General features: G+C 51.3%; 3 protein-coding genes across 4 annotated transcripts; 1 reads left to right on the top strand and 2 right to left on the bottom strand.

Moving 5' to 3' along the window:
• On the bottom strand, positions 1 to 11,260 carry LOC107308715 (uncharacterized). The gene is made up of 8 exons (XM_085539270.1): positions 11,169 to 11,260; positions 8,067 to 8,235; positions 7,783 to 7,975; positions 7,149 to 7,367; positions 6,584 to 7,070; positions 5,104 to 5,663; positions 3,749 to 3,944; positions 1 to 2,553 (listed from the first exon to the last, which is right to left on the bottom strand). Exons 1-6 carry the CDS (start codon positions 11,258 to 11,260, stop codon positions 5,219 to 5,221), a joined length of 1,605 nt encoding a protein of 534 aa, XP_085395396.1. The 3' UTR covers positions 1 to 2,553; positions 3,749 to 3,944; positions 5,104 to 5,218.
• A 435-nt stretch (positions 11,261 to 11,695) lies between these two features.
• Positions 11,696 to 15,730, bottom strand: CHPF2 (chondroitin polymerizing factor 2). The gene is made up of 4 exons (XM_015852795.3): positions 15,030 to 15,730; positions 13,992 to 14,556; positions 13,484 to 13,666; positions 11,696 to 13,216 (listed from the first exon to the last, which is right to left on the bottom strand). The coding sequence occupies exons 1-4, from the start codon at positions 15,299 to 15,301 to the stop codon at positions 11,954 to 11,956; spliced, it is 2,283 nt and encodes a 760-aa protein (XP_015708281.2). The 5' UTR covers positions 15,302 to 15,730; the 3' UTR covers positions 11,696 to 11,953.
• Positions 15,731 to 15,857: 127 nt separating this feature from the next.
• ABCF2 (ATP binding cassette subfamily F member 2) lies at positions 15,858 to 24,707 on the top strand. Of its 2 annotated transcripts, none has more exons than XM_085540835.1 (15): positions 15,858 to 15,898; positions 16,140 to 16,311; positions 17,320 to 17,532; positions 18,064 to 18,246; positions 18,565 to 18,736; positions 18,885 to 18,980; positions 20,075 to 20,177; positions 20,262 to 20,357; positions 20,465 to 20,584; positions 21,103 to 21,192; positions 21,390 to 21,500; positions 21,744 to 21,806; positions 22,276 to 22,404; positions 23,519 to 23,722; positions 24,105 to 24,707. In XM_085540835.1, the coding sequence occupies exons 2-15, from the start codon at positions 16,158 to 16,160 to the stop codon at positions 24,240 to 24,242; spliced, it is 1,872 nt and encodes a 623-aa protein (XP_085396961.1). In that variant the 5' UTR covers positions 15,858 to 15,898; positions 16,140 to 16,157; the 3' UTR covers positions 24,243 to 24,707. The 2 variants fall into 2 exon arrangements, with proteins under 2 accessions (XP_085396961.1, XP_015708283.2); XM_015852797.3 differs by having other exon boundaries at positions 15,858 to 15,939.
• The last annotated feature ends 787 nt before the right edge of the window (positions 24,708 to 25,494 follow it).

The following is a 25,494-nucleotide window of genomic DNA, read 5'->3' as shown; positions in this document are numbered from 1 at the left end:
TACATGTGCATATGCTCTTTCACTGACCTGAAGTAACATGACTTTCATACACACATATATCCTAAAAATACGAGCAACCATCACAAAAATATGCACAGTACTTTTCTTTAAAGAGCAAAGTGCTCCAAACTGAAAATGCTACATAGTAAGTATTGATAACACTTCCAAGTCACTCACATTTAAAAAGAAAAATGAGAGTAATACAGGGGAGCTCATCAGTCAGGAGCACCTACTGGAAATTAAAAGAAAAAAACACAAAACCACAATAAATAATAACAAAATCATTAAAGATTCTTCTTTTAGAGAGAAAAGTAATGATATAATCAAAGCAGAGGTGAGTAAATAAATAATACAAATGACACTGACAGTGTTCACATTGCAATCTCTGCTATAATTAGATTTCAGTTAAAGTAATTGACTCAAGACCAAAGATAATGCAAAGCTGAAAGCAACAGAAGAGTTTTACACAGCGGTTCAGTAACAGCGATGTCCCAGCAATGATTATGGTTCAGTTCTCATTCAATAGACATGAAAATGTAGGTAGCTGTTGACACTGAGCATTTCTGTTAAGTATTTAGAAATAAGTCACAGGAGATGCTCATGGTTTGTACTGATGACAAAATAAAGAAATGCTGATTAGTACAACTGCTCCTACACAAAGGTGCTCAGAACTCTTCAGGTTGGTGGTGAGGCCCTGGCTCTGCCCTGGAGGTGCCCATGCCATGGATGGGGCCCTGGGCAACCTGAGGGGGTGTGGGACAGCCAGCCCACAGCAGGGGTTGAAATAAATGATCCCGACCAACCCAGCCCTTCCACAATCCTGTGATCACTGTACAATCCATTCTGTTCTTTATATTACAGAGTGGTGAGCCAAGCTCTCGCTGCAAAAGGAACCCATTGGGAGCAGTTCAGGTGCAGACACCTACAGTCAATCAGACAAACCAGATCTTCTTTATACCCTGGCAATGCAGTGTCAGAATTGAAACTGCAAAGGCATTTTGTGTAACAACTATTTAAGAAGCACAGAAATGCACAGCTGCAAAGCGGGTGGTGTATGAGAGCTGCTGCTCTTCAATTAGCTGCTGTGATAAAAAAAACTGCTGAGCAAATCCCAGGAACGGGGATCAGGTCAAGAGCTGTGCACACTGAGGAACGCTGCCCCGTTGTTTTAGCTGGGCCATTCAAACTGTATTTAACTCAGATTACAATAATTTCTTCACAAGATGGATGTGACAGAGGAATTCTGTGACAGAACAGTGCTCAGGCTGAGGGCCAGTTTTAGCCTCATGGACAGGTGCCACAGGTGCCTACAGCAAAGCAGTGGAAGGGAGAGAAGCCACCACAAAAACAGGAATGAGCGGCCAGGACAGAGCAGAACTTGTAAAATCATGACTTCAGTGTTTCCAAAGATAGGAAGGAAGCAGAGCAGTTGTAATGATTTACAAACAACAACCACGAAGAATATTCACAATTAAATTCCCTTCTGACTAGTTGCATTTGCAGACATTTCAAATAAACTAATTTTGATTAATCAGGAAGATTGCTAAACATTGCTAGCTCAGCAATTTACCTTTAGTAAGAGTGAATTGGGGGGTGAGGGAGGAAGAAAAGAAGAAAGGAAAATAAAAGGATAAGGAAAGCCCTGGGGACCTTCTCAGAATATCAGCAGTTCAAACGCCATCCATGTTAGGACACTCGAAGCTCTGAATCAAGGCCAGGTTGGATGGGGCCCTAGGCAACTCGATCTGCTGTGGGGCAACCAGACCACGGCAGGAGGCTGGAACTGCATGATTTTTAAGGTCCCTTCCAGCCTCAAGCACACTGTGATTCTAGATGAGGGCTGCTCCAAAACTAATGTCTCCTATCTTATTAAATTGGCCCATAGTATCAGAGGTGGAAGCTGATGGTATGGCAGTAGAGGGTGAGCCTTCCCACTCATATTCTGTGACATTCTTTTGCTGTGTGATGGATGGCAGCAGAAGGGCATCCTGATAAGATGGCATCAGGCATGGAAGTCCATATGAAGCAGAAGTGTGTCATGCAGAAACAACAGCACCCATGAACATTCATCAACACTCGTGAACATTTATGGAGACCGCGGTGGATGTGAGCACAGTGAAGGGTGGGTGGCATTTCAGCAGTGAACATGGTGGCAGTGAGGCACTTCCACTGGTGCATATTGTTACGAGTGCGGCACACACAAGTCCTCATTCATCACTGGCAAAAATGCACAGCTAATTGGAGTGTCTGTGCTGAAAAACAGTAACCTGTAGCTGAGAACGTGCTCCATCAAACATGGAAAAATACAGAGCGATTTCATGAAGCTGCGGCAGGGGAGATTCAGGCTGGACATTAGAAATATTGCTTCTTGGAAAGGGTGGCCAGGCACTGGAATGGACTGCACAGGGAGGTGGTGGAGTCACCGACCCTGGGGGTGTTAAGGAACGACTGGATGTTGTGTGGAGGGACATGGTTTAGTGGGAGCTATTGGTAATAGGTGAGCAGTTGGACTGGATGATCTTTTAGGTTTTTCCAACATTGGTGATTATGATTCTATGAAATAAATAGAAGGAATTACTTCTGGAGCAACTACATGCATTGTCGAGGTATCCTGCTGCACTCTGTCATTTTTATTAATGAGATACTCAATCTTTTACAAAAACAATATAGCACATACTTAACATGTGTCAAAAGAGAACAAACCCTGAATAACAACAGCTAAACAAAGAGGTACGTGGAAATCATTCTGTACTTGCTTTATTTTCCTCTTCTTTTTTTTCCCTAATTCCATTACAGGATGCGGTCTGAGTGCATCACAGCTCTTTGGTTCATGTAAACCACACTCAGTAAACTACTACGAGTATCTCTCTGGGCCAGCCTTCCCCAGCTCAGCCAGCAGCAAAGAGCCACACACTGCAGGCACCAGGCAGAGCCCATAACCGTGCTGCAGCGAGCTGAGCAACATGGTTGTTAACAGGCCAAACCAGACAGTGACTACAAGCCTGATGTCTCTTAAAACCAAAAAGTTATGAGCCAAGCTATTTAATTCCAGGACAAAACAGACTGCATTTTCTCACTTTACCAGCGGCATCTTTACTAGTGAAATGAGCTGTGCAGGCTGTGACAGACAAAAAGGCACTGAATCTTATAGGCATCCTGCATCACTGACTGAGAATGGATGCAGCTGGGCACTTATAAGTGGAAGCAACGAGAGCAGAGGAACTAATGCTAGAAACCAGAGACCTGAGAGAGGGGGGTTTGTGAACCTTATGATGGAGATGACCAATACCTTCCAACAGTAGCACCGGGGAAGCCTAACAGCTAGGAGTTAAACATGTTAATTTAAGCGTGCTGCGAAAAGCAGTGCAGTCCTGCAAATCAATGACTACCACATGAACTAATCGCATTTACTGGTAACAACTGAAGCAGTAAACCACCACAAGGAACATTTGCTATCATTATTCCTCATTCCGCTCTTAGCACTGCATTCCCTAACATCACTTGCTCTGCAGTTCACTCTGCCTATCATCTCCTTCCCTGACAGCACCAGCAGAAACTATCAGAGCAAGAGCTGTGCAACAAGAAGAATGGCTGAGGGCAGCAGCAGCAAGCAAGTGGTTCAGGCCTTATTTCACAAACACCAATATTTTCCAGATATCCAAAGCAATATATCTTCCACTCCCAATGCACACCACAGACACGGTCTTCCCAGCTGGAACAGGTTACTTTTTAAAGGACTGACACCTACCTGTGCCAGACTAGGCAGATGGTGAACACCTAGAGTCACATGTGTGCAGACCAAGAGGAAACAACAACCTTATCCACAGCAGAATGGGGCAGGAAACCAGATACGGTATCATGATGAATGAGCAGCAGACATTCTAATTGAACTGAAGCAGGAGCAGCTCTGAGAGAGCACGTGGAGGACACACTTGGATCCAGCTCTGAAAAGAGAAAGTAAAACAGTGAGTGAGAGAAAAGAAATATACATTATAAATAAAAGCTTCCTAGAACAGACCAACTTACGTGACACTTCACAAGCAACACACCTTGAAAGGAAGGATGCAACTGACCATGACTAAAGCCCTCCCTGCACATCCATGTTGCCTGTAAAGTACTTCTGCCCAGGCACTACACCACACCTGAATAGCTTGTAAGCAAAGTCAGCCGTCAGTCTGTAGCCAGCTTGTGTTTGAGGAGGTTGGAGGTAAGATGAAGTATACCTCCCTGTAATCTGTTGCCATGTTGAGGCTTACTCCGCTAAGAATCACAACATGGTAAAGTTTGGAAGACATCCCTGGAATTGGCCTGGTCTAACCAAGAAGGTGGGTGTGTTCTCACATGGATGGTCTCAGTTGTATTTCTGCCGTAGGACATCTCTGGAGAGCAGTTCCAGTTTGGGAACGTTACCCAACCAGCCTGCTTCATGCTTCAAAAAGGAGCTCTAAAGGCTCTCAGCCTTCAGGACATTCCCACAGGAGCTACTGGCTGCCCTGGCAGGTTGGTCAGTGCTTCAGAGAGGAGAACAGTGACCCCACAGGGAACAGTCAGGCAGCATCAGTGGCTGCACGTTCACAACAAGGACCAGAGTCGATGGGCCTGGCTAAGGAGGAAAAGGCCACTCCTAGGAAAGGAACATACAAGAGCATGATTTTGTTTTGTACTAACAGCCCTTCGCTGCAGGTGATGAAGGGCAGAAGCATTACAGCATAACAAATGTGCACCCACAGCACTCACAGGTGTAAGCTCACACCCAGCCATGCAGTTAGAAGCAGCTGTTCAGAGAACAGACAGACAAGAACGGAAACATGAGCATCGTGGTGCCAGGCTGGGCAGCCCAGGGCAGCAGAAGAGCAGACAACCCCAGCAGGGCAGTAAGGGCTCTCAGCTCTGCAGGGTCAAAACAAGGCAGGAACAAAGGGCAGAAAGACTGTGGTGAACTGTGCCAAAATAGAGTTAAAGAAGGATGAGGTCTGGGACAGCAGCAGCTGAGTGCAACAAAGCAACAGAGGCAGTGCAGGTCAGAAGGACTGGGCCAAGAGAGCAAAGAGCCAGAGCATGAGGTACAGAAACAGCCCTGCCATGCTGAACAACAGGAGATACCTGAGGCTGACAGCACTGAAGTCTCACCCTCATCGTGCCCAAGGAGTGAGGCCAGGCTGGGAATTCCTTCCCTAGTGCCGAAGGGCAGGAATCCTGCTTGGAAAGACCTGGCTCCTCACGGCAGTGTCCCTGTGGTGAACAGTTGGGTGTTGATTGCTACTGAGGCAGCACCAAGAAACTGGTTCTTTTCAGAAGGTTCACGACTCCTCCGGGCACGTCGTACTTTGAAGTCATTCTGCAAGAAGGGCACAACTGACAACCCAAAGCACAGTCTGAGACTGGACTGGTCGCTGGTCTCACTGCCAAGCAGACAGCGCAGAGCAGCAGCTTCCCCAGGAAACTGGGCAAATCCTGCAGGACCTGGCAAAGGGGACGTCATCCCCTCTGGAGTCCTCTCCTGAGGTGGGTAAATGTCCTTCCCAAAGGGGAATGGAAGCAGCTCCTCGTCCCCACCATCCTGCAGAAGGGCAGCCGTGCAGATGGGTTCTTCGCAGGTTGGATGGTGGTATCTTCCAGAAGAAAGTTTGAGGAGCACATGGGCCCCTGTGGGGTATAACTGCCTGCATGAGGCAGGAGATGGTCAGAATCAACATTCACCCCAGGACGGGGTGCTGGGAGGATCCACCTCTGATGAGGAATCTTGGGTTCTCATCAGCACAGCACAGATGGATCTGGAAGGTCAGCAGGAAACCAGCTCCAGGGGTGGGTGTAAACTACCACCAGAAAACCGGGAAACAAGTCTCCAGAGCTCGAGAGCTGGTGAAGCACCTCATCTCCTCGACACTCACATCTAATCTGTGCCGGTCTTTCCCAGCAACGTGACCCCAGGGTCCCCCCACAGGTGGTGCTGAGAGAGGAACCGGAGGAGAGAGCTCAGGATGCAGAGGGAGGGATGGAGGGAGGGAGAACCGTCTGTAAAGCATCGCGGCACGGCCCGCACCGAGCGGCGGTCAGACGGGGAGCACTTTATGCTCATCGAGCACCCTGGGCGCCGCGTCTCCCCTCCGAGAGCACAGCGGGGAGCAGCCCGGGAGCAGCGCTGGGTGCAGCCCGGGAGCAGCGCTGGGTGCAGCCCGGGAGCAGCGCTGGGTGCAGCATCCGGCCGCGGGGCAGCACCGGGTGATCAGGGTGAGGAGACGGTGCCGTTCCCCCCCGGAGCCGTCAGACGAGCGCTCCACGCCCCCGGGAAGCTCATCCCACGCGGCAGGACGGGCTCCCGGCGGCTCCCGCACCCACACGTGGGGCGGCATCCCGGCATCCCGGCACGGCGCTCCCCGCTCCGCCCGCCTCAGCGCGACGCGCCCCGGGGTGTGTGGGGTGCGCTGAGAAACGGCGGGGGCCGAACGGGCGGCACGAGGGGGCAGCGCCCGCGGGAAACGGCGCGGGGGGGGCGGCCCGGGGTCGTTCCCGGCCGGGGGCAGCGCCGGGGCGGAGCCGTCCCGGGGCGGGGGGGGCGGCGGACGCGGGGCGCGGCGCTCACCGTCCCGGCCATTCTCCTCCCGCTGCGCCGCTCTCCCGCTCGCACCGGAGCCGCCGTCCCAGCGCTGGGCGCCTGCGCGACGCTGCGGAAAGCGGCGCAGGGACCGTCTGCAAAGTGCGCACCGCGCGCAGGGCGGCGGTGCCGGTACGGAGCGGTACCGTTACGGAGCGGTGCCGGTACGGAGCGGAGCGGTACGGAGCGGAGCGGCCCACCCGCAGCGCACGGTCCGCCGGGGGGAGGCTCCGCGCGGGGGCGGCCGCTGCCGCCGCTCGTGGTTTAGCGGCGCTTCGGCGGCTGGAAGCGGCCGCCCCTGGGTCCCTGCGAGAGCCCCGGGCCGCCTCCTGGAGGCGGGGAAGGGGCCGCACGTCTCGGAGCCCCGAGGCGCCCTGCGGACCGGTCCCGCCCGCCGCGGGGCTTTGAGGCGGCCCCGGGTAACGTTTGGCCGCGCCGCCTCCTCCGCCGAGCCCCGGCACCTCGGAGCCCCGCGCTCAGCGCTGCGGCATCTCCTCGTGCACCGACACCGCAGCCCCCGCGGCTGCCCGCACCGCCCCGCACCGCCCCGCACCGCCCCCCCCGTACCTGGAGCCAACGCAGCCGATACAGCGGCGCAGCCCCTCCGCCCGCCGCGCCCCGCCCGGCCCCGCCCGTCCGCGAACCCACCTGGTAGCGGGGCTGGGGCCGGAGCTGGGGCTGACGTGGTGCCGCCCGCGTGCCGGGTGCGGTGCGGTGCGGAGCGGCGCTACCCAGCGCCAGCAGCAGCCGACGGAGCGCTCAGAACCCATCCCTGCCCGGTGGGTACAATCGGTTACCACGGCTCAGACAGACATCTGGTGCTGCCGAGACACCAAATACAGTCATATTCTAACAGTGAACATGAGAAGATAATGGCTTTGAATCGTGTCTAATACTTGGAATTCAAAACCAGTCTCTGCCAAGAGTTGTTATCCCAAATTTGCTACTCCTCTTCGTGCCGGCCCTTAAGCAGCTCTGGGGTGTGAGGATGCTCAGGGCTGCGGGTCTGACCCACTGTGCCAGGCACGATGGGAAAGACAAGAGATGTTCAGGGAGAATCCAGTGGCAGGTATTTGCCCAGTGCACTTTCAAAGGATAATTTGAGTAAGCACTGAGTGAGTCTGGTGCAGGTTAAATAAGCACCAGGAACAATGAGGGATGCGTGTTGCTATGGAAGGTGCACTAACGGTGGTAGCTGCGTGATGCACTGAGGGGCTGCGAGGGGGGTGAAGGCAAACGGCTCAGGTTAAGAGGGGTAACAGGCGAGCAAAGATAAGCTGTTCTTCCAAAGATAAGCTTGTTCTGTTGTCTTCTGCACCCAGACATCTGATCTCGGCCAACATTAACCCCAGACCTTGTCTCTGGGACATCCCAGACGATCTGCACACCATTTTATTGCACCCCCTGAACGCAATTGGCTGTGAATCACTTTGGAGTGAGAAAACTCAGCACTGTTGGCTGTGACGGATACCTGCAGTCGCCCTGGGGTTGGTACATGCACAGCTGAGCTGCTCAGAGGCACACGGTGCTGGTGAGTTGGGCTGCACACGGAAAGGTCACATTGTTTATATTCCAGCAGAACCTCAGAGAAGGTTGATGGACGCCTCAATCGTTTGCATTGTTTTTCACAACATTTGCATCTTAAAAAACAAACAAATCTCATTAGTTAAGAGCAGAGCGGTAGCGCCTCCACAGCTGAGGAGGTGAGGACTATTTCCTTCTGTTTCTTGAAGCCAACATCACAGCTGGGACAAAAGCTTCCTGTGTTTGTAACATATTTTGCACATTTTTTCTCTGTGATCAGAAATAAACTGTTTCAACAGGATAAGGGTTAAGGAATCCTGCCCAGATCCGGGAGGGTGAATTACCTGTTACAATAAAAGACAAGAAAGAATATCCAAGTGCATGGAGCCAGCAGGAACTGTAGCACATCTTAGGTTGGAAGGGACTTTAAAGATCCAGTTCCAACTCTGTATTAGTAAACAGTCTGACTGCAACCTGTGAGTTCTGCTTGTTTTTTCCCCCACCTCCCATCCCACTGGGAACGGGGGGAGCAATGACCGTGTGATGCTGAGCCACCTGCCAGGTTAAGACAACAGTCAGTTCAGTGCCCAGCTTGTCAGAGGGATTGGTGTGAGCACAGGGACTGGTGTGAGCACAGGGGATCAGTGTGAGCACAGGGATCGGTGTGAGCACAGGGACTGGTGTGAGCACAGGGATTGGTGTGAGCACAGGGACTGGTGTGAGCACAGGGACTGGTGTGAGCACAGGGACTGGTGTGAGCACAGGGGATTGGTGTGAGCACAGGGACTGGTGTGAGCACAGGGACTGGTGTGAGCACAGGGACTGGTGTGAGCACAGGGGATTGGTGTGAGGGTTGTGGCACCTGCAGGACCCATCAGAAGGGTCAGAGTAACCACAGGGTCAGTCAAAAAGGTCAGAGCAACTGCGGGACCTGTGACAGAGCTGGAAGCAGCCACAGGGCTGGTCATTGGAGCTGGAGCAGCTGCAGAGTTCACAGCAGGAGTTGGAACAACCACAAGGCCCACTGCAGGAGTCACAAAGGACCATTGATTCTGAATGATCACTTCATGTGTGCACTCATAGAATCACCAAGGTTGGAAAAGACCTGAAAGATCATCCAGTCCAACTGCTCACCTATTACCAATAGCTCCCACTAAACCATGTCCCTCAACACAACATCCAGTCGTTCCTTGAACACCCCCGTGGTCGGTGACTCCACCACCTCCCTGGGCAGTGCATTCCAGTGCCTGACCACCCTTTCCAAGAAGTAATATTTCCTAATGTCCAGCCTGAATCTCCCCTGCTGCATCTTGAAGCCATTCCCTCTGGTCCTATCAATAATGACATGAGAAGAGGCCGACCCCCAGCTCACTGCAACCTCCCTTCAGGAAGTTATAGAAGGCAAAGAGGTCTCCCCTGAGTCTCCTCTTCTCCAGGCTGAACAATCCCAGCCCCTTCAGCCTCTCCTCATACAGCCCCACTGTGCTCCAGACCCCTCACCAGCTTACACTTACTTGCAAATCACCAGTTACAGCATCAAAGACACTGGCGGCAAAGCTGTCCCCTGTGACCTAACCAGAAGTGCCCAAATCCAACCAACAGCTTTTATCTGACACACCCATCAGTTCTTTACTCACCCGATTAATTTGCTGCTATATAACTTGGTAGAATGACTTCTGGGTCCATTTGTTCCAATGCTGCTCCAACAAGGACACCCAGAACAGTCCCAGACCAAACCCAGGCAGCTTCTTAAGTTCTCCACAGAGGAGGCTCCACAGTCTGTACCTGTACAAGAAACCCACACCGGGGCTCCATCACCAACACAGCACAGAAGTGCTTCCTGATGCTCAGGGGAACCTCTAACCTTACTGCTGAACAGTTAAAGCAGCACATTAAATCCAATGGCTGTCAGGTCCGTAACAGCCATCTGATCATCCTCAGCTTGACTTGTAAATGCAAAGACTTGTCAACAGTGCAGCTTATTTACTATGCAACTACCCTCACTAGTATCAGTTATATGGCAATGCCAGCTACACTAAGCTGATCAGCCAGCATTTCTGATTTCGATTGCTTATAGTGTTATAATAAGAATCAGAACAGACTAATAAACCTTCTTCCTGTTTTATGTGACACAGGATCAATTCATTCAACTCTTTCTTCCTTTCTTCATTACGTCATTTGCCTTATTGCGTTTTTAATTTACTATTCCCAATCTGATCCAGTTAGAGCTTAACTGTGAAGGCTGGCCTGCCTGCCTAGGAGATGCAGTAGTTACTTTCATTAAACCCAATCTCACCTTGGAATGCAGACATTTGACAAACAAGCCAGAATTTGCAGGTTATGGACTCAGGAGCCTGCTGGCAGACTTACCCCCCCACACACTAAATGCAGCTCCCAGCTTCCTTCAGTTTCCTAAGCCAGGAGCTGCTCTTAAGAGTTTCTAGTTCTGTGTACTTGCTCATCATGGTTCCCAAAACACAGCGATGCTGGCAGCAATGTGTCACATAACAATCCCTTCAATTTTTTGGTTTGTCTCCTCATTTTGCTTACTGTGCTGTGCTCACCTGTCCAGCAAGGCCCTCAGGACAACGTTGTGCTGCACAAAATCCTCATCCTTGGCTCCAGCTCAGCAGCAAGTTGTGACAGAGGCAGCTGCAGGCAGCTCCCACTCATAGTGCTTCATACCACCTGTGAGGCCTTGACTTTGACTAAAAGAAACTCATTAAAATCTCCCTTCTATCGGTCAGGAGGAATGATGAATATGGGTGTAGTGGCTTCCTGCTGTTTGCTTTTCTTGTGTGCGTGAGAGAGAACACTCTAATAGCTGTAACTGCCACGATGGAGGAATCTATTCTATGGATGAGATCTACTTGGTGTGCTGCAGGTGGACTGGAGGCTCATTCAGTGCTGTACTACTCACTGCTCACAGTACCTAATGGAATATAAGAAGATACTATACTGTTCTCTTAGCTCTAATGCACAGTATTTTAAATATTATTTCACACTGTCTCCTACTGGGATCATACAGCACCAGCAAAACAGCAATTACTGTAAAGGAATCACAACGATGAGGTTTCCATCAACTTCTTTTGATCTCACTCTGAGGGCTCTGCTTGTGTAGCCATGAATAAGGGCAGTCATCCTCACTGGCTCAACACAGTGAAATTGTGATTGCTCCCAGCCCTAGAAGAACCCAGTATAACACTGCGGTGCTCTACAGGCTTCCTGTTTGACAAAGGAGTTTTCAGTTCCTTTATCTTCCCTGATTATCTAACAAAATGAGCGCTCTGCAGTTGCAAGCACAGCAAAGTGGAAGCACACTGAACAGTTCTGTCCAGCAGCAAACTAAGTAAACTGTGTTTGTGACTCCTCAGAATTGAGGGCATGAAAAGCTCAAGACAGTGCAATGACAGCACTGAGGGTGCCAAGGTCAACACAGCCTTGTTCCAGAAAGCACCACGTATTCTGTCTCCACACCACTCGTCAGAATTGCATGGCTCAAAGAAAGGTCACCTGAACAGCTCTTCTTACACCCCTCATTCCAGAGCCAATGAAGTTCACAAGCATTCACATCAGTCTGCTTGGAAAGAGATCTATTTGTTTAAAAAACAAACAAACCAACCAACAAAAATCAACCCCAACCCACACAAAAGCAAAAAAACGAAACTCCACAAAAACAGCCTCTCCACAGCCCCTGCTTGTGCTGCAGAGCAAGGCTGGGAAAGCCTTTCTCCTCCCTTGACCTCACATGCCCTTCAACCATGGCCAGGCTCGGAAGGGGATGGAAAGTGCCAAGTGTTAAGGTGCAGCGCAGCTCCTGATGCTTCCAGTCTCTCAAGTACTGTTGGCCTGTTCCTGCTCAAAGAGGGCCATGGCTAAATGCGACCGGGACGCAAGCCCTTCCAAGTTACTGAGGACACAGCGGTGGTATAACTCCTCACTGAGCCGGGGGTTGCAGCTCCTCAGTGCATATTTCTGCACTAACCCCGGCTCCACAGCCCGAAATAAGTGCAAACCTGAATAATGGAGGAAGACATCAAATACCTCCATGCCCTCCAGCACTTCATCTCGATCTAGGATATCAGCTGCTAGCTTGGTACGTGCTGTCATATAGTCAGAGTTATAGAAGCAGGCCTCAGCAAAGGAATGTCTGTCAAAATGTCCGTCCCTCAGGAAGTCAGTGCTGGAGGAAGCAGCCTGCTCACCACGGTACACCAAGGCAGGGTTGAACTCCTGAAAGTGCACTGGGAAAAAGACCTGCCAGTTGCTGATTGTATTCATGCGGCAGCGGTTCAGGAACTCCATGTTGATTTCTGTCCAGACACTGGCCAAGAAGAACAAGGTGTCCACGGGGTGCTTCTTTGAGACTATATCCATGAGTTTCACTTGTGATGGCACCTCAGTTTTGACACTAATCCAGGGGATTTTAACTTCTGTGTAGCGTTTCTCCAGCTCTCCGACCATGGCCTTGACTCCAGCAAATACATCGACCTGACTGACTCGCTGAGCATCATACGGATGGTAAATGAAAAGCAAAGTCAGCAAGGCATTATCGTGTGTGTCTAGCGTGTTCATAGCATACATATCCAGGAAGTTCGATACAAAATCCAAGTCCTGTACTGTCAATGGAAGCACCAGTTGCACACGTGTGGCCTCTGTTACATACGGCATGGGAATAATTTCTACCTTACTTAAGGGCCGCACCAAGCTCACTCGTTTAACTAGGACATGACTGTGTCCCTTCTGGGTCACTGCCTCCAGCAGTAGGTCCAGCGTGTATTCCATTCCTCGGGTGGGGTCAAAACGCCGGTAGCCATTCAGCAACTGTCGCTTGCTGAACCGGAGCAAGGGCTGGTAGCGGATGTTAAGTTGCTCAAGTGCTGACTCAATAATGTCACTGACATCTGCTTTGCTGGCTCCAGAGAGCTCACACTTGGGGGAGCCATCGAGGCAGGAGAAGAGGTACTGCTCAGTGAAGTAATCCCAGCTGATTACCTCAAAACGTGACTTAGGAAGAAATGGGGAATTGATCCCCACAGGCCACGTCAAGCTTGCCTCGCCTGCAGGAGTCAACGATGTCAGATTCCTGATCTGCATCTGTACAAAGAGAACACACTGATCAGCGACAACTTCTCAAAGGTAAAGTCCATGTCTCGCCCAGACCTGCTTTACCATTAGAGCTGGATCTTGGTAGCATCGCACCAGAAGTTTCTGATTTCAGAGTGCTAAGCCTGAGACACAGGGTATCTCTAGTGTTTGGCTGATCGTCATATACAAATAGAAACAATACCCTTCTATGACAACGTTGAAAGAAAAGGAAACCTGTCTGGACAACAGCCTTTGCAGATTCCCCTTGCCACATACCTGCAGCTCCTGGATCTCCTGGTAGGCTCTCTCCAGCTGGATCCTGCTGAAGTGCTTGTGCAGCCGGTACATCGTGGTCATGTCAGAAACAGGGTGCACGGCAATGGCTGCTTGGAACTCCTCCTCTTCCTCCTTCTCTGGATCAGCATTTTTAGCAAGTTCATACGTATGGTAATGCTGACCCTGAGGAGGACAAAAGCCAGAAAGACTGGCATGCAATGCTACCATTCACAGTGAAGCCTTCCCTCACCCCAAATATGCATCCTCCCCTCTCTCTAAGCTGACTGCAGAACCCAGAGGTAAGAACACAACACAACAGATCTCATTCCAAATGCTACCTCCATCTACGAGCCTGTTTACTTAGTGCTGCCACACAAGACAGCTCTCTGCTCCTCCATCTTACATCAGAATCCAGCAGAAAAGCCCCTTTACCGTGCAGCAGGGACTACTAAGGGCATGGGTTCCATCCAGCTTAGCTAACACAAAACCTTTAGGAGAGAGGTAGTACCTGGAGCTGGGAGACACAAGTGATGCCAAGAAAATCGATGATGCAACGCCCCAGCCACTCATCGGGGCGCACACTGAGGATCTCATTGCGGCAGCTGTCCAGGTGTGGATGAAGTTTCAGTAGCAGGCTGCGGGACAGCAGGTACCCAAAGCCACCATGGCAATAGCGAGCCTGCTCATCTCCACCAATGAACTCCTCTGCTCGTCCCAGGTAGACATCTTGGTTAATACTGAGATGTGTCACCAGAGCCTTGATTTGTTCAGCCTGGGCATAGGTGTCATCCTGCATGATGTAGAACCAGTCGTAGTCAGAACCAAAGTGCTGGTGGATATAGTACATGGTCTCATACATCAGCCAGATGGGCCGCTCGTCCCCGTGTGCCACCAGCACCATGCCATGGGGCACTTTGGCGCTGCGCAGCCCCGTGAAGTACAGCAGGCGGGAGAAGTGATGAGCCACGGTCTTGTTCACGGCCACCGCCAGCGTGTTCAGGGTGGCCCTGGAAGTCAGCACCGCCACAAACAGCCTCTCGTGGAATCCCAGCTCCGTCTGGATGTAGCGAGTTCTGTAAAGGAAGGACAGAACCACATCGCAAAGTATTGGGTGACAAAACCCAAACGACTGAGTTGACTTGGTGTCAGAACGACCCAACTGCTGTCAGGACAGATCACAGAATGACTTGGGTTGGAAGGGACCTCAAGGATTGTGAAGTTCCAACCCCCCACCTGGCAGGGCCATGATACCCCTGTAACCATCCCTAACGCTGGGATAAATCCTGCACTGCTGGGACTTAGAAACGGTGAAAAAAGGCACCTTAAAGGCGGAGTTTTAAGAGCAGCCTCAGCAGGAAGGATCCCCGTTAATAACGACACGCTTCCTTCCACGTTGCAGCATGTGGCCAAAGTAGCGCAGGCCAAACCGCCACTAGAGCCACACAAAGCGGCTCACACAGCTCACAGCTTCACAACGAATGTTTCTAAGAGCAGCTTGTTGGGCTGTTTTCCTCCGAGCGCAGCGTGCCCCAATAGCGGCCGTTACCTGAGCACCTTCTTGTACGGCTTGTTGGGGTCCCGGTAGTACGGCACGATGCGCGGCCGGAACTCCTCGTGTCCGTGCCCGTCCCCGCCGTGCCCCGCCCGGTCCCGCTCCCCGCCGCGCAGCTCGGCCCGTCCGTCCGCCCGCACACACGGCTCCTCGGCGCCGGCCCGGCCCCACGATGCGCGGAGCAGACTGAGGCTGCAGCCCAGGGACAGGCCCAGCACCAGCGGCAGCGCCGCCCGCAGCGCCCCGAGCAGCGCGGACACACGCATCGTCACGGCGGGCGGGGTCGGGTCAGCGCGGTACCGTCACGGCCGGGCTGCGAGCACCGGGCCGCGGGACATGGCGGGTACGGGACCGGGATCGGGCGGCGCTGCAGCCCCCGGCTCGGGCCGCTCAGCCCCGCGGCGCTGCCGGCTGCGGGCGGGACGGGGCGGCGGCGGGGAGGCCCCGGAGGAGCCCGGCACGGAGAGCACAGGGAGCACAGACCGAGCGCGGAGCGGGGCCCGCCCCGCCGCGATGCCACCGCGGCCACCTCCACCGCATCATCGCCCCGCAGCGCTTCCGCTTCCGCTTTTCTCTCTATGGTTCCCAGTAGCCGCTCTACCCGCCGGCTGCGTCACCTCTATGGTATCACCTCTATGGTAGCGCCTCTATGGCAGCGCACTATGGCGTCACCTCTATGGCAGCGCGAGGCCCGGCTCGCACGGCGCATCCGGGGCGGGGCCGGACGGTGGCGGCGCGGTGCACGCCGGGATACAACACGCGGTGCACGCCGGGGCACGCTGCCCGCAGCGGCGCTAGTGACGTTTCACGCTCCCATTGGTCGCCGTGCCGGGGCCGGGCCGTGCGCACGCGGTATCGGAGCGGTGCGTCCTGCGGCACAAGGGAGCGCGGAGCCGAACGGGCGGTGCGGGACGGGACGGAACGGGGCGGGGCGGGAAGGAACGGCCGGGAGGAACGGGAAGGAACGGGAAGGAACGGCCGGGCGGGGGGCGCGGGTCGGGCTGGGCGCTGCCGGGCGGTTCTCGGTCCCGGTGCGGTGACGCGCCGCGTGCTGCGGGACGGAGCGGAGCCCGGCGCGGCCTAACGGGCTGTGTCCCGCCGCAGCTCCCGCCCCGCCCCGCGATGCCGTCGGACCTGGCCAAGAAGAAGGCGGCCAAGAAGAAGGAGGCGGCCAAGGCCCGGCAACGGCCCCGCCGCGCCCCGGACGAGAACGGAGATGGCGGGACGGAGCCGCAGGAGGTGCGAGCACCGGAGGCCAACGGGACGGTAACGCCAGGTGAGCAGGGACCGACACCAACCGGCGGGATTGACCGGCTGCGGAGCGACCGGCCGGGACCGGGAACAGCGCGGGGCCGGAGCAGCGCGGGCCGGGCCGTGACTTGGCGCTGCCCCGTGCGGCCGCTGCGCTCCGCGAACCGGCGGGACTCGGTAACCGGCTCCGTGCGGCTCCGGGCCGTTCCCCGGGGCCTCCTCCGGAGCTGCCGGTGATCGCACGGCGCTGCCGGCACCTCGTGCTGCCGCCGTCCCGATCTCTCCCCGATCTCCCGGCCCTGCGGTCCGCTCCCGCTGTTGTGTCCCCGTTCTCACCGTTGATCGGTCGGTGCTGCTCGTTCCTCTCCCCGTTGGTTTCCCGGCGCTGTGTCCGGTGCATCGTACCGGGGCGGCGCTGCGGCTGCCGGTAACCCGCGGATAACGCGGGCACGTGTGTTTCCCGGGAGCGTTCCGGGCCGAGCTCCCGGTGCGGTGCTTCGCGGGGTCTGTATTGTGGGACCCCGGGCCGGCACAGCCCCCATCCCATCCCCCCGGTATCCCCCGTTATCCCGTTTCTCTGCCGCCCCCCCCGTGCTGCCCCGAGCCGCCGCTGGGGGCGGGGCCTGGCCGACAACCGTTCCCGGGCCGCCAATCACCATCGATTATCGTGGCTCAATTGTATGTCGCGCCCCTATTGGTGGCGGGGCCGGGGAAGGGTCGAGTTAGTGCCGCTCCGACCTGCCCCGTTAGTTAGTGCTGCTCATACCTGCCCCGTTAGTTACTGCCCCAAGTCCCTGAGCCCAGCCGTGTCCTTACACCGGCCGCCTGAAGCCTTTTGTCCATCTCAGCCCTTTGTGCCCAGGATCACACAATGCGACCTGAAGGCTCATGAAGCTCCGGGGCTCCTCAGTTCAGTGTGTCTGTAGAGGTGTTGGTGCTGCTCACTGTGCTCGTCCTGCTCTCGTTGGTTCAGGGGCTCCCCGTGTGTTCATAAGTCACAGCTCTTCTGGTTCTGGTTCTTCTCTCCGTACAGAAGTGGACGCCCTTACAAAGGAGCTGGAGGACTTTGAGCTGAAGAAAGCTGCTGCTCGCGCAGTGACAGGAGTGCTGGCGTCCCACCCCAACAGCACCGACGTGCACATCATCAACCTGTCCCTCACCTTCCACGGCCAAGAGCTGCTGAGCGACACTAAACTGGAGCTGAACTCTGGGAGGAGATACGGCCTCATTGGCCTCAATGGGATCGGTAGGTTGTGGGGCAGGGTGGTGATATGGGCCTCTGGGAACACAGTGAGGGTTGTGTCCTGCTGGGGAGCTGGGCAGGTGCACGTGGTTAATGCTGGAAACCAGAAAAGCAGCTGGTAGCTGTGGGTGGGACACGGCATCGTCACCTCCCTGCGTTCCTCCATAGAGCAGGAGCCATTGCTGGCAGGGTGTGAGGGCACCTCCTGGCTTTGGACTGTGAGTTTGGACTCTAGTGATGAGTGTAATGTTTTCCTCTGTGTTAGAAGTCTATGGAGGCTGGTAATGTACATTAGACCTGGTTAGATGGCAAGTATACAGCAAAGATAGACCTCCCAATATCTGGGCAAGTGCTGAACTGCCGAGGTGCTGCTGTCTCTCTGATTTCTCATGGGCAAGAAGTTCCCAAGGATTGTCTTGAGTTGTAAAGGGAGAGGGTAATGAGCTCTGACTGTATCTCACCTGGGGGCTGTGGGGTTTTTGTGGCATATCTTACTGAACTCAGCAGATAACTGGAGTGTCTGTCTGCACACAGGGAAATCCATGCTTCTGTCAGCCATTGGGAAACGAGAAGTGCCCATTCCAGAGCACATTGACATCTATCATTTGACCCGAGAGATGCCTCCCAGTGACAAGACCCCTCTACAGTGTGTGATGGAGGTGGATACGGAGAGGTCCATGTTGGAACGAGAAGCAGAGCGTCTGGCTCACGAAGATGGTAAAGCTTTTCAGAGTCCCTGTGTACAAGGGGCACTTAGTCCACTTTCCCTTCCCATTGAAGGAAAGGTCTCACCCGGGTTCCTTGGCAGTTCTTGCAGTACCTCTTTTTCCCAACTGCTCTGTACTAGTTGAAAAGTCCTGTACGATTCCACATCTGTAGATAAATTATCCTAGGAAGCTTCTTAAGAAGTATCTAAGGTGTGTGAGTGGAGGGGCTGAATAGAGGTGAAGCAGATGGACTGTGAACTTTCTCAGCTGTACGTACATGCAGCTGAGAGCCCATTACTGTTGGAAGTGCTGACAGGTTTTTTTTCAGCGGAGTGTGAGAAACTCATGGAGTTGTATGAACGTCTGGAGGAGCTGGACGCTGACAAGGCAGAAGCGCGGGCCTCTCGTATCCTACACGGCTTGGGGTTTACGCCAGCCATGCAGAGGAAGAAGCTGAAGGACTTTAGTGGTGGCTGGAGAATGAGGGTGGCTCTTGCGAGGTGAGTGGTACAGTGCCTGCTGCCTCCGGGGAGAATGTCTGTCTGTTCCTCAGGCTCCAAACCACATCACAGTTCTAAGAACTTAGAGCTGAGTTCAGAGGCTTTGGGTGCCCACATTTACCTTATGCTGCCATCTCTCTCCTTTTAGAGCACTCTTCATTCGGCCATTCATGCTACTGCTAGATGAACCCACGAACCACCTTGACCTGGATGCCTGCGTGTGGTTGGAAGAAGAACTGAAAACGTAAGTATGGAGAAGTGTCCAGCTTCCACGGGTTGTTGTTTTCTGCACAAACATCTTGTCAGCACGTGAAGCAAATGCTACAGAAATAATTGTCTGTAGTTGTTGTGGCTACGTGACTATATTGCAATACCAGTTATACACTCGTGTAGCTTGCTGCTATGTGTTTTTTACAGAGGGGTCTTGACACAAGGGCGATAATTTCAAGATAAGCCTCTCTTTCTCAGTGAAGAAATGAGAAATACTGGTTTATACTTACCTACAGGTTAAACCTTCTTCCTGGAGGCCAGGAGCAGCCCTGGCAGCTCTTCTACCAGTGCTGCATACTGTACCAGTAGTGTGAGCTTTCCAGACGTAGCTTATATATAGCTCACCTTTCTGCATGTTGTTTTTCTGTTTTCACCAGCTGTAGGGTCTGAGTCTCAGTTTAATCTTGTTACAGTATATCGAGGTAACTGGGTTTTGTAACCAGAGATAAAACGTTAATGATTGGGCACGATATTTAGGAATAGCCATGAAATTTGATATCTGCATTGTGCATTAAAAATGATTGTGAATGGAAGCTTGTGAGAAGGGCTTTTCTTTTGCAGAGGTTATTCCATCAGCTCTGTCAGTTGAACCTTTTGCACATCTGTTTGATAGGTCAAATGTTTTAGGAAAGTAATTAGAACCTCTCTTTTTGGGAGGATGCATTTACCAGTCATTGCGCAGATTTGGAGTGGAGTCTGTCTTAATGTACCTAAGGGGTACTATTCTGTAACGAGGCAAAAATGACAAGCAAAGGTCGAAATTTCTAAGTGTAATACCAGTGGAGTTCTGCACAAGTAGCACTGCTAATCCACCACACAGGTTAGCCAGCTTTTAACTCTTCATGATTATGGGAGACGAGTTCTGCACAGTGGAGGGCACCTTACTTACTTACTTTACTTACAAAGCTGGATGTAGCTACTTACTGCAAAATTCCTGCACCATCTCTAAGGCTGATAACTTCTTGCTCTTTGTATGACTGTAGACAGGAGAGGTTTGGTACACGTAAATCCTTTGTCACCATCAGGGCCAACGAGCAGTTCTTTGTATTAAGTTTTGTGGTGTCACAGGTTCAAGCGGATCCTTGTGCTGATATCCCACTCCCAGGACTTCTTGAATGGCATCTGCACCAACATAATCCATATGCATAATCGCAAACTGAAGTACTATACGGTGAGTGAATGTGCAGCTAACAAAAACGGGGATGCTGTGCTGTCCTTTGGAGTGTATCTGATGTTCTGTGGTCCATCTCTTCAGGGGAATTATGATCAGTATGTAAAAACTCGCCTGGAACTGGAAGAAAATCAAATGAAGCGTTTCCACTGGGAACAAGATCAGATCGCCCACATGAAGGTATCTGCCCACCTGCATGAACATCTTTCTGCCCATGCCTGTAGGCAGCCCTGTACCACGTCAGCCTTTTTGTCATGGCTTTTGGCTAACTTTCTATTTTGTTGCAGAATTATATTGCACGATTTGGTCATGGTAGTGCAAAGCTGGCCAGGCAAGCTCAGAGCAAGGAGAAGACTCTTCAAAAAATGATGGCTTCTGGCTTGACAGAGAGAGTGGTAAATGATAAGGTGAGATCTCTATTGGGGTTGCATCTAGAGATCAGTATAGGAAACTTGAGCTGGATAAGCAGAGTGAACTTTATCTGACAGCAGGAATGGCTGACACAGCGGAGAGCAAGAATGGAATCCCCTTCTTGATGCCAGAAGGTTAAATTTACTGAAGTTAGTGTAATGTTGAGGAGTGTAATGAGGAGATTTGGTTTTCTCCTGTTGAGAGAAGCAGATTTGTGACACCATTAGGGCTCTTTTGCAGACGTGGAAATGAATGTCTAAAAAATTGGAGATCTGGGAGGATGCTCAGAGTAACTGCTGCTTATTTGAAGAATTTAACCCCCCACACAAGGGGAAAGAAGCAGGGAATTCTTAGCCAGCAGATGAGCTCACATGAGTTGTTACAGGGCTCTTAAAAAGGTTGTTTTGTTACTTTCTTTTGAGGATGTTGCCTGTAGTGAGGCGTGGTTGTACTGGAATAATGGGGCTGCCTTGTGCTCCGGGTTGTCTAACAAGTGGATATTCTTTGTTGACAGACTTTGTCATTCTATTTCCCTCCCTGTGGAAAAATCCCCCCTCCTGTCATCATGGTGCAGAACGTCAGCTTCAAATACACAAAGGATGGGGTAAGTATAGAAAGTGTGCATGAGTTATATGGAAATTATGTGTGTCTGTGCCTTGTTTGGAAGTGTGAGGCTTTTCGGATCAGACTTCTTGGCAGTGTTGATACTGAGTCTGCTGGGGACGTAGCTGTACAGTTATGTGGAGATTCTGGGTAATAGTGGAAAGGTATATTGTGTATAATGATTTATGTGGCTTGCAGCCATGGATCTATAATAACCTGGAGTTTGGGATTGACCTGGATACCCGTGTTGCTCTTGTTGGACCCAATGGAGCTGGAAAGTCAACACTGTTGAAACTGCTCACAGGAGAGGTACGCTTACAGCACCATCTTCCCTGTTGTGGCCCTTTATTCTTTGGGAGGTCTTCAGTGGGCCTGCACTTATTTACCAGAGTTCTCCATCAGACTTCAGAATTTCCAAGGGGCTTTCCCTGTCACACTGTATATTCAGACTGCATCTTCTGTACTGGGGAGGAGATGGATAGATTCTGTTCATTCTGGCATAGAGTAAAAGGAGGGATTTCATGGTGAAATACTTTTATCTTCCCCTTCTAGTTGCTGCCCACAGATGGGATGATTCGCAAGCATTCACATGTGAAGATTGGTAGATACCACCAGGTAATCCCTGTGGCAACCACCAGGAACATGAAATACTGGGGAAAAGAAGCTGCCAGGAATGAGGAACATTTATCCTCTATTCCTGCTTCTAAGGCCCATCTCGCTGCTGCTCTTCTGTGCCTTGAGCTTGGGGAGGAAATTTCTGCTGGTGGAGTGGGTTCTACCCAATGTTCTTGTCCCAGAAAGAAGCTTGCTGTGGTTCTTTCTGTTTAGCCTCCCACCTTGTACAGGAGAGATGGTTGCCTTGTGCTTGATACTGGACAAGTCTGCTATTCTGAAGCAGTACGCTGCTCCTGAAAAGGAGACTCCTTCCCTAACAGTTCAGTGCAGTGAATACACTGGGTGTGAGATTATCATCTCTTGTGTTCTGCTGCCAAGCTGGTTGCAGAGGGATGTAAGGGGGGGAGCTACTTCTGACCAGGAGCTGGGTGGCGTGCACAAGCTGAAGCTGTCTCTTCTTCTCTGACAGCACTTGCAAGAGCAGTTGGACTTAGATCTCTCACCCCTGGAATACATGATGAAATGCTACCCAGAAATCAAGGAGAAGGAGGAGATGAGAAAAATCATTGGCAGATATGGTCTGACAGGGAAACAGCAGGTGAATATAAGTTTTCTTTACTCACTGGGGAATTAGAGCTGCTGCATTTTCTGTTGCTCTACTGCTGTCTGTCAGTGTGATGCAGTACGGAGCATGGCCTGTCACAGCATCTGAATGCTTTTAAAATTGGAGGAAAGTAACTCATGGCTTACAGGAACTTTGTTAGTTGTCTTAATTTCAGCCAGGATGGAATTGTTTTCTTCAGAGGTCTGGTGTGATGCTGTGTTTTGGCTCTGGGAGAAAAACAACACTGTTAACGCTATGATGTTCATAGTTGCTGCTAAACAGTGTTGCACAGAGCCACGGCTGTTCTCAGCAGAGGGCCCCAGGAGCTTGGAGGGGACTGAATCAGGACAACTGACTTGAACTGCCTAAGGGATATGCTGTACTGTATGACATCAAGCAGAAAGAGTTTTGAAGGGGGTGGGAGTTCATCGCTCTCTTCTTTTTCTTGGGGGCTAGTTGGGCATTGGTTGGGGGTTGGTGAGCAATTGCTTGTGTATCACTTTTTATTTGCATTTTTTGGTGTATGTATTTGTTATTATCCTTTTTCTTCTCTCTCTCTTAATTGTTTTATCTCAACCCATGAGTTCTACAAATGACTGTGTAGTGCTCAGTCACCTGCTGAGTTAAACCACATTTATGTTGAAGTGATGTGTTTTTGTGTTGGAGTGGGTGACCCTCCTCAGTCTGGGTTGAGGCACAAGGGCAGGTTGTGGCACAGTGCTGGCCTCAAGCGTATTTTAACTGTAGCTTGAACTACCTTACTTATCTGTATTTCCGAGATGAATGCCAGTAGGAAAGGCAAAAGTAAGTTTAGGCTTGTGTCAGCGTAGAATGAAGAAACAGAGCTCATCGAACTGCCCTCTGGTCCTCTAACAGAAGCTGAGTCCTGCTGTGGATGCTCCTTTTTTCAGAAGCCCCTGGAATTCCTTTGTTTTGCTGATTAAGGCGGCCTAGTTTAGGTGTAGTCCTGATATGTTTGTCCTCTCGTGCCATACGTCTGCTGCAAACATGATTTAAGATGTGAATGTTTTCTGGTCAGCGTGGCAGTTTAGGAACTGTTGCTATTAAGTTTCCTTGCAGAGCTTCAGACGGTGTCTTTGTCTGTCAGGTGAGCCCCATTCGGAACCTCTCTGATGGGCAGAAGTGCCGTGTGTGCTTTGCGTGGCTGGCTTGGCAGAATCCCCACATGCTTTTCCTGGATGAGCCCACCAACCACTTGGACATAGAAACAATAGATGCTCTGGCAGATGCGATCAATGACTTTGAAGGAGGAATGATGCTTGTCAGCCACGACTTCAGACTCATCCAGCAGGTAAATAGAGCAGAGATTTGTCAGTAAGTTGAGCTTTGATTTTATTTTTCAGTGCAGCAAATCCAAATAATTCATGCCAAGAACCACCTTTCTTCAATTCCCAGTTTAGCAGGAAATGAATTTCTTTTTCATCTACATATGAACAAAAAAGAAATGTTGGGGAGTCAAAAACTTTTAGTTCTAATATCTTATATCTGTCTCTCAGAAAACACCAGGTAGATATTTCCCTGCAGATATTTTTCTTTGGAAATTGATGAAACCCAATAGACGTTTTCCTCATCATACTTCAAAGAATAGGTTTTAGTTAATTTTATCATGTTGGTAAAAATTAGAGGTTGCTGCGCTATAACCTCTCCTTCCTTTCCCTGTGTGCTTCTTTCAGGTTGCTCAGGAGATCTGGGTCTGTGAGAAGCAGACAATCACCAAGTGGCAGGGTGACATCCTCGCTTATAAGGAGCATCTCAAGTCCAAGCTGGTGGATGAGGATCCGCAGCTCACCAAGAAGACCCACAACGTGTGAGCTCGGAGCAGCTGGCCAGGTGCACTCCATGCAGACTGACAGTGGCCAACGTGACTCGCTCACCTGTTGACTGGAGTGGGACTGCTGCTATCTGTGGCTGTGTTCTAGGATTGCTGCAATACTGCTTCCCCTTGACTTGCCTTGCACCTCTGTATCTGGACAGATCTCTCCTAATCTGGCTTAATTTGGGCAGCCATTTCCCATATTTAGATGATGTCCCATCTGAGCCAGGCCTTGGAATCCAGTGGCCTGTGTTGTGGCAGTTAGGGTGTCTGAGTTGCAGTGATACAGGAGTGGAGACCCCGGCCCAGCTTATCCTGCATCTTCCTCCCCAGTTTCTGCTTCAGTTTATAGATACTTCACTTCCAACTCCTCTGGCCTCGGTTTGTTTTTAACTATTATTTAACAGTGTAATTACAAGATCTGCCTGAGAATCCACCAGTCAATAAAGAGGGAAGAACAGTCTCGTTTTGTGAGCTGTGGTAGTTCCTGGGGCACGCTGGGGCTCATCAGCCTGTACTGGGCTTTACCAAAGCTCACTGTTGCCAAAGTTCTCTTGTTATTACCAGAAATTGTGCCATATGTGAAAGGGTGAGTACAGAGCTCTGGTGTTGTACACAGCAGAGCAGAATCCACTGATGGAGTACGGGGTCTTCTGGATAATGACAGAAGGGGGAGCAAGCTACACATGCTTTTTTTGTTGTTGTTAATAGATACAGCTTGAAAGGTTTTCCAAAGATTGGAAAGTAGAGGTGAAATGTAGACCTATAGAATACCAGTGTGTGTGTGCTCCGCAACAGAGCAGCTTTGATGCATGTTTTTCCTTTCACCTTGAGTTTAATGGGCCTAATACAAGGCTCTCAATAAATCGGGATTTTTGGGCTATGAATTATTTATTTGTTCCTAATGGGTTTAACTGAACAACATTAATCAGCTGAACTTGGCCGAACGTCTATTTTTGTTCTGAATAACAAATCCTGATAAAACCTGAAGTTTAAGCTGTACCTGCTGCCAGAGCGACTTGAGTAATTTCTTGAATAAAACACCTTTCTTGTGTATTTTTAAAACAATGAAAAGACCCAAAAAACTCCCATCCTTTATGATCACGACTTATCATTTAATTGTTACACGTGAGAATGGCAGCACAAGGCACACAGAAGGCTCTGTAGCCCAGTACCATGTTCCTGCACCACAATGTGGCTGTACTTCTCTGGAGTGTTTTCTCATCTACCAGCTGTCTGTGGCTTCCAGC

This window comes from Coturnix japonica, chromosome 2 (assembly GCF_054131305.1).
Source record: "Coturnix japonica strain WE chromosome 2, WE-NBRP24, whole genome shotgun sequence".
Classification (NCBI taxonomy): Eukaryota; Metazoa; Chordata; class Aves; order Galliformes; family Phasianidae; genus Coturnix; species Coturnix japonica.
This window is presented reverse-complemented; position numbering and strand designations above follow the sequence as displayed.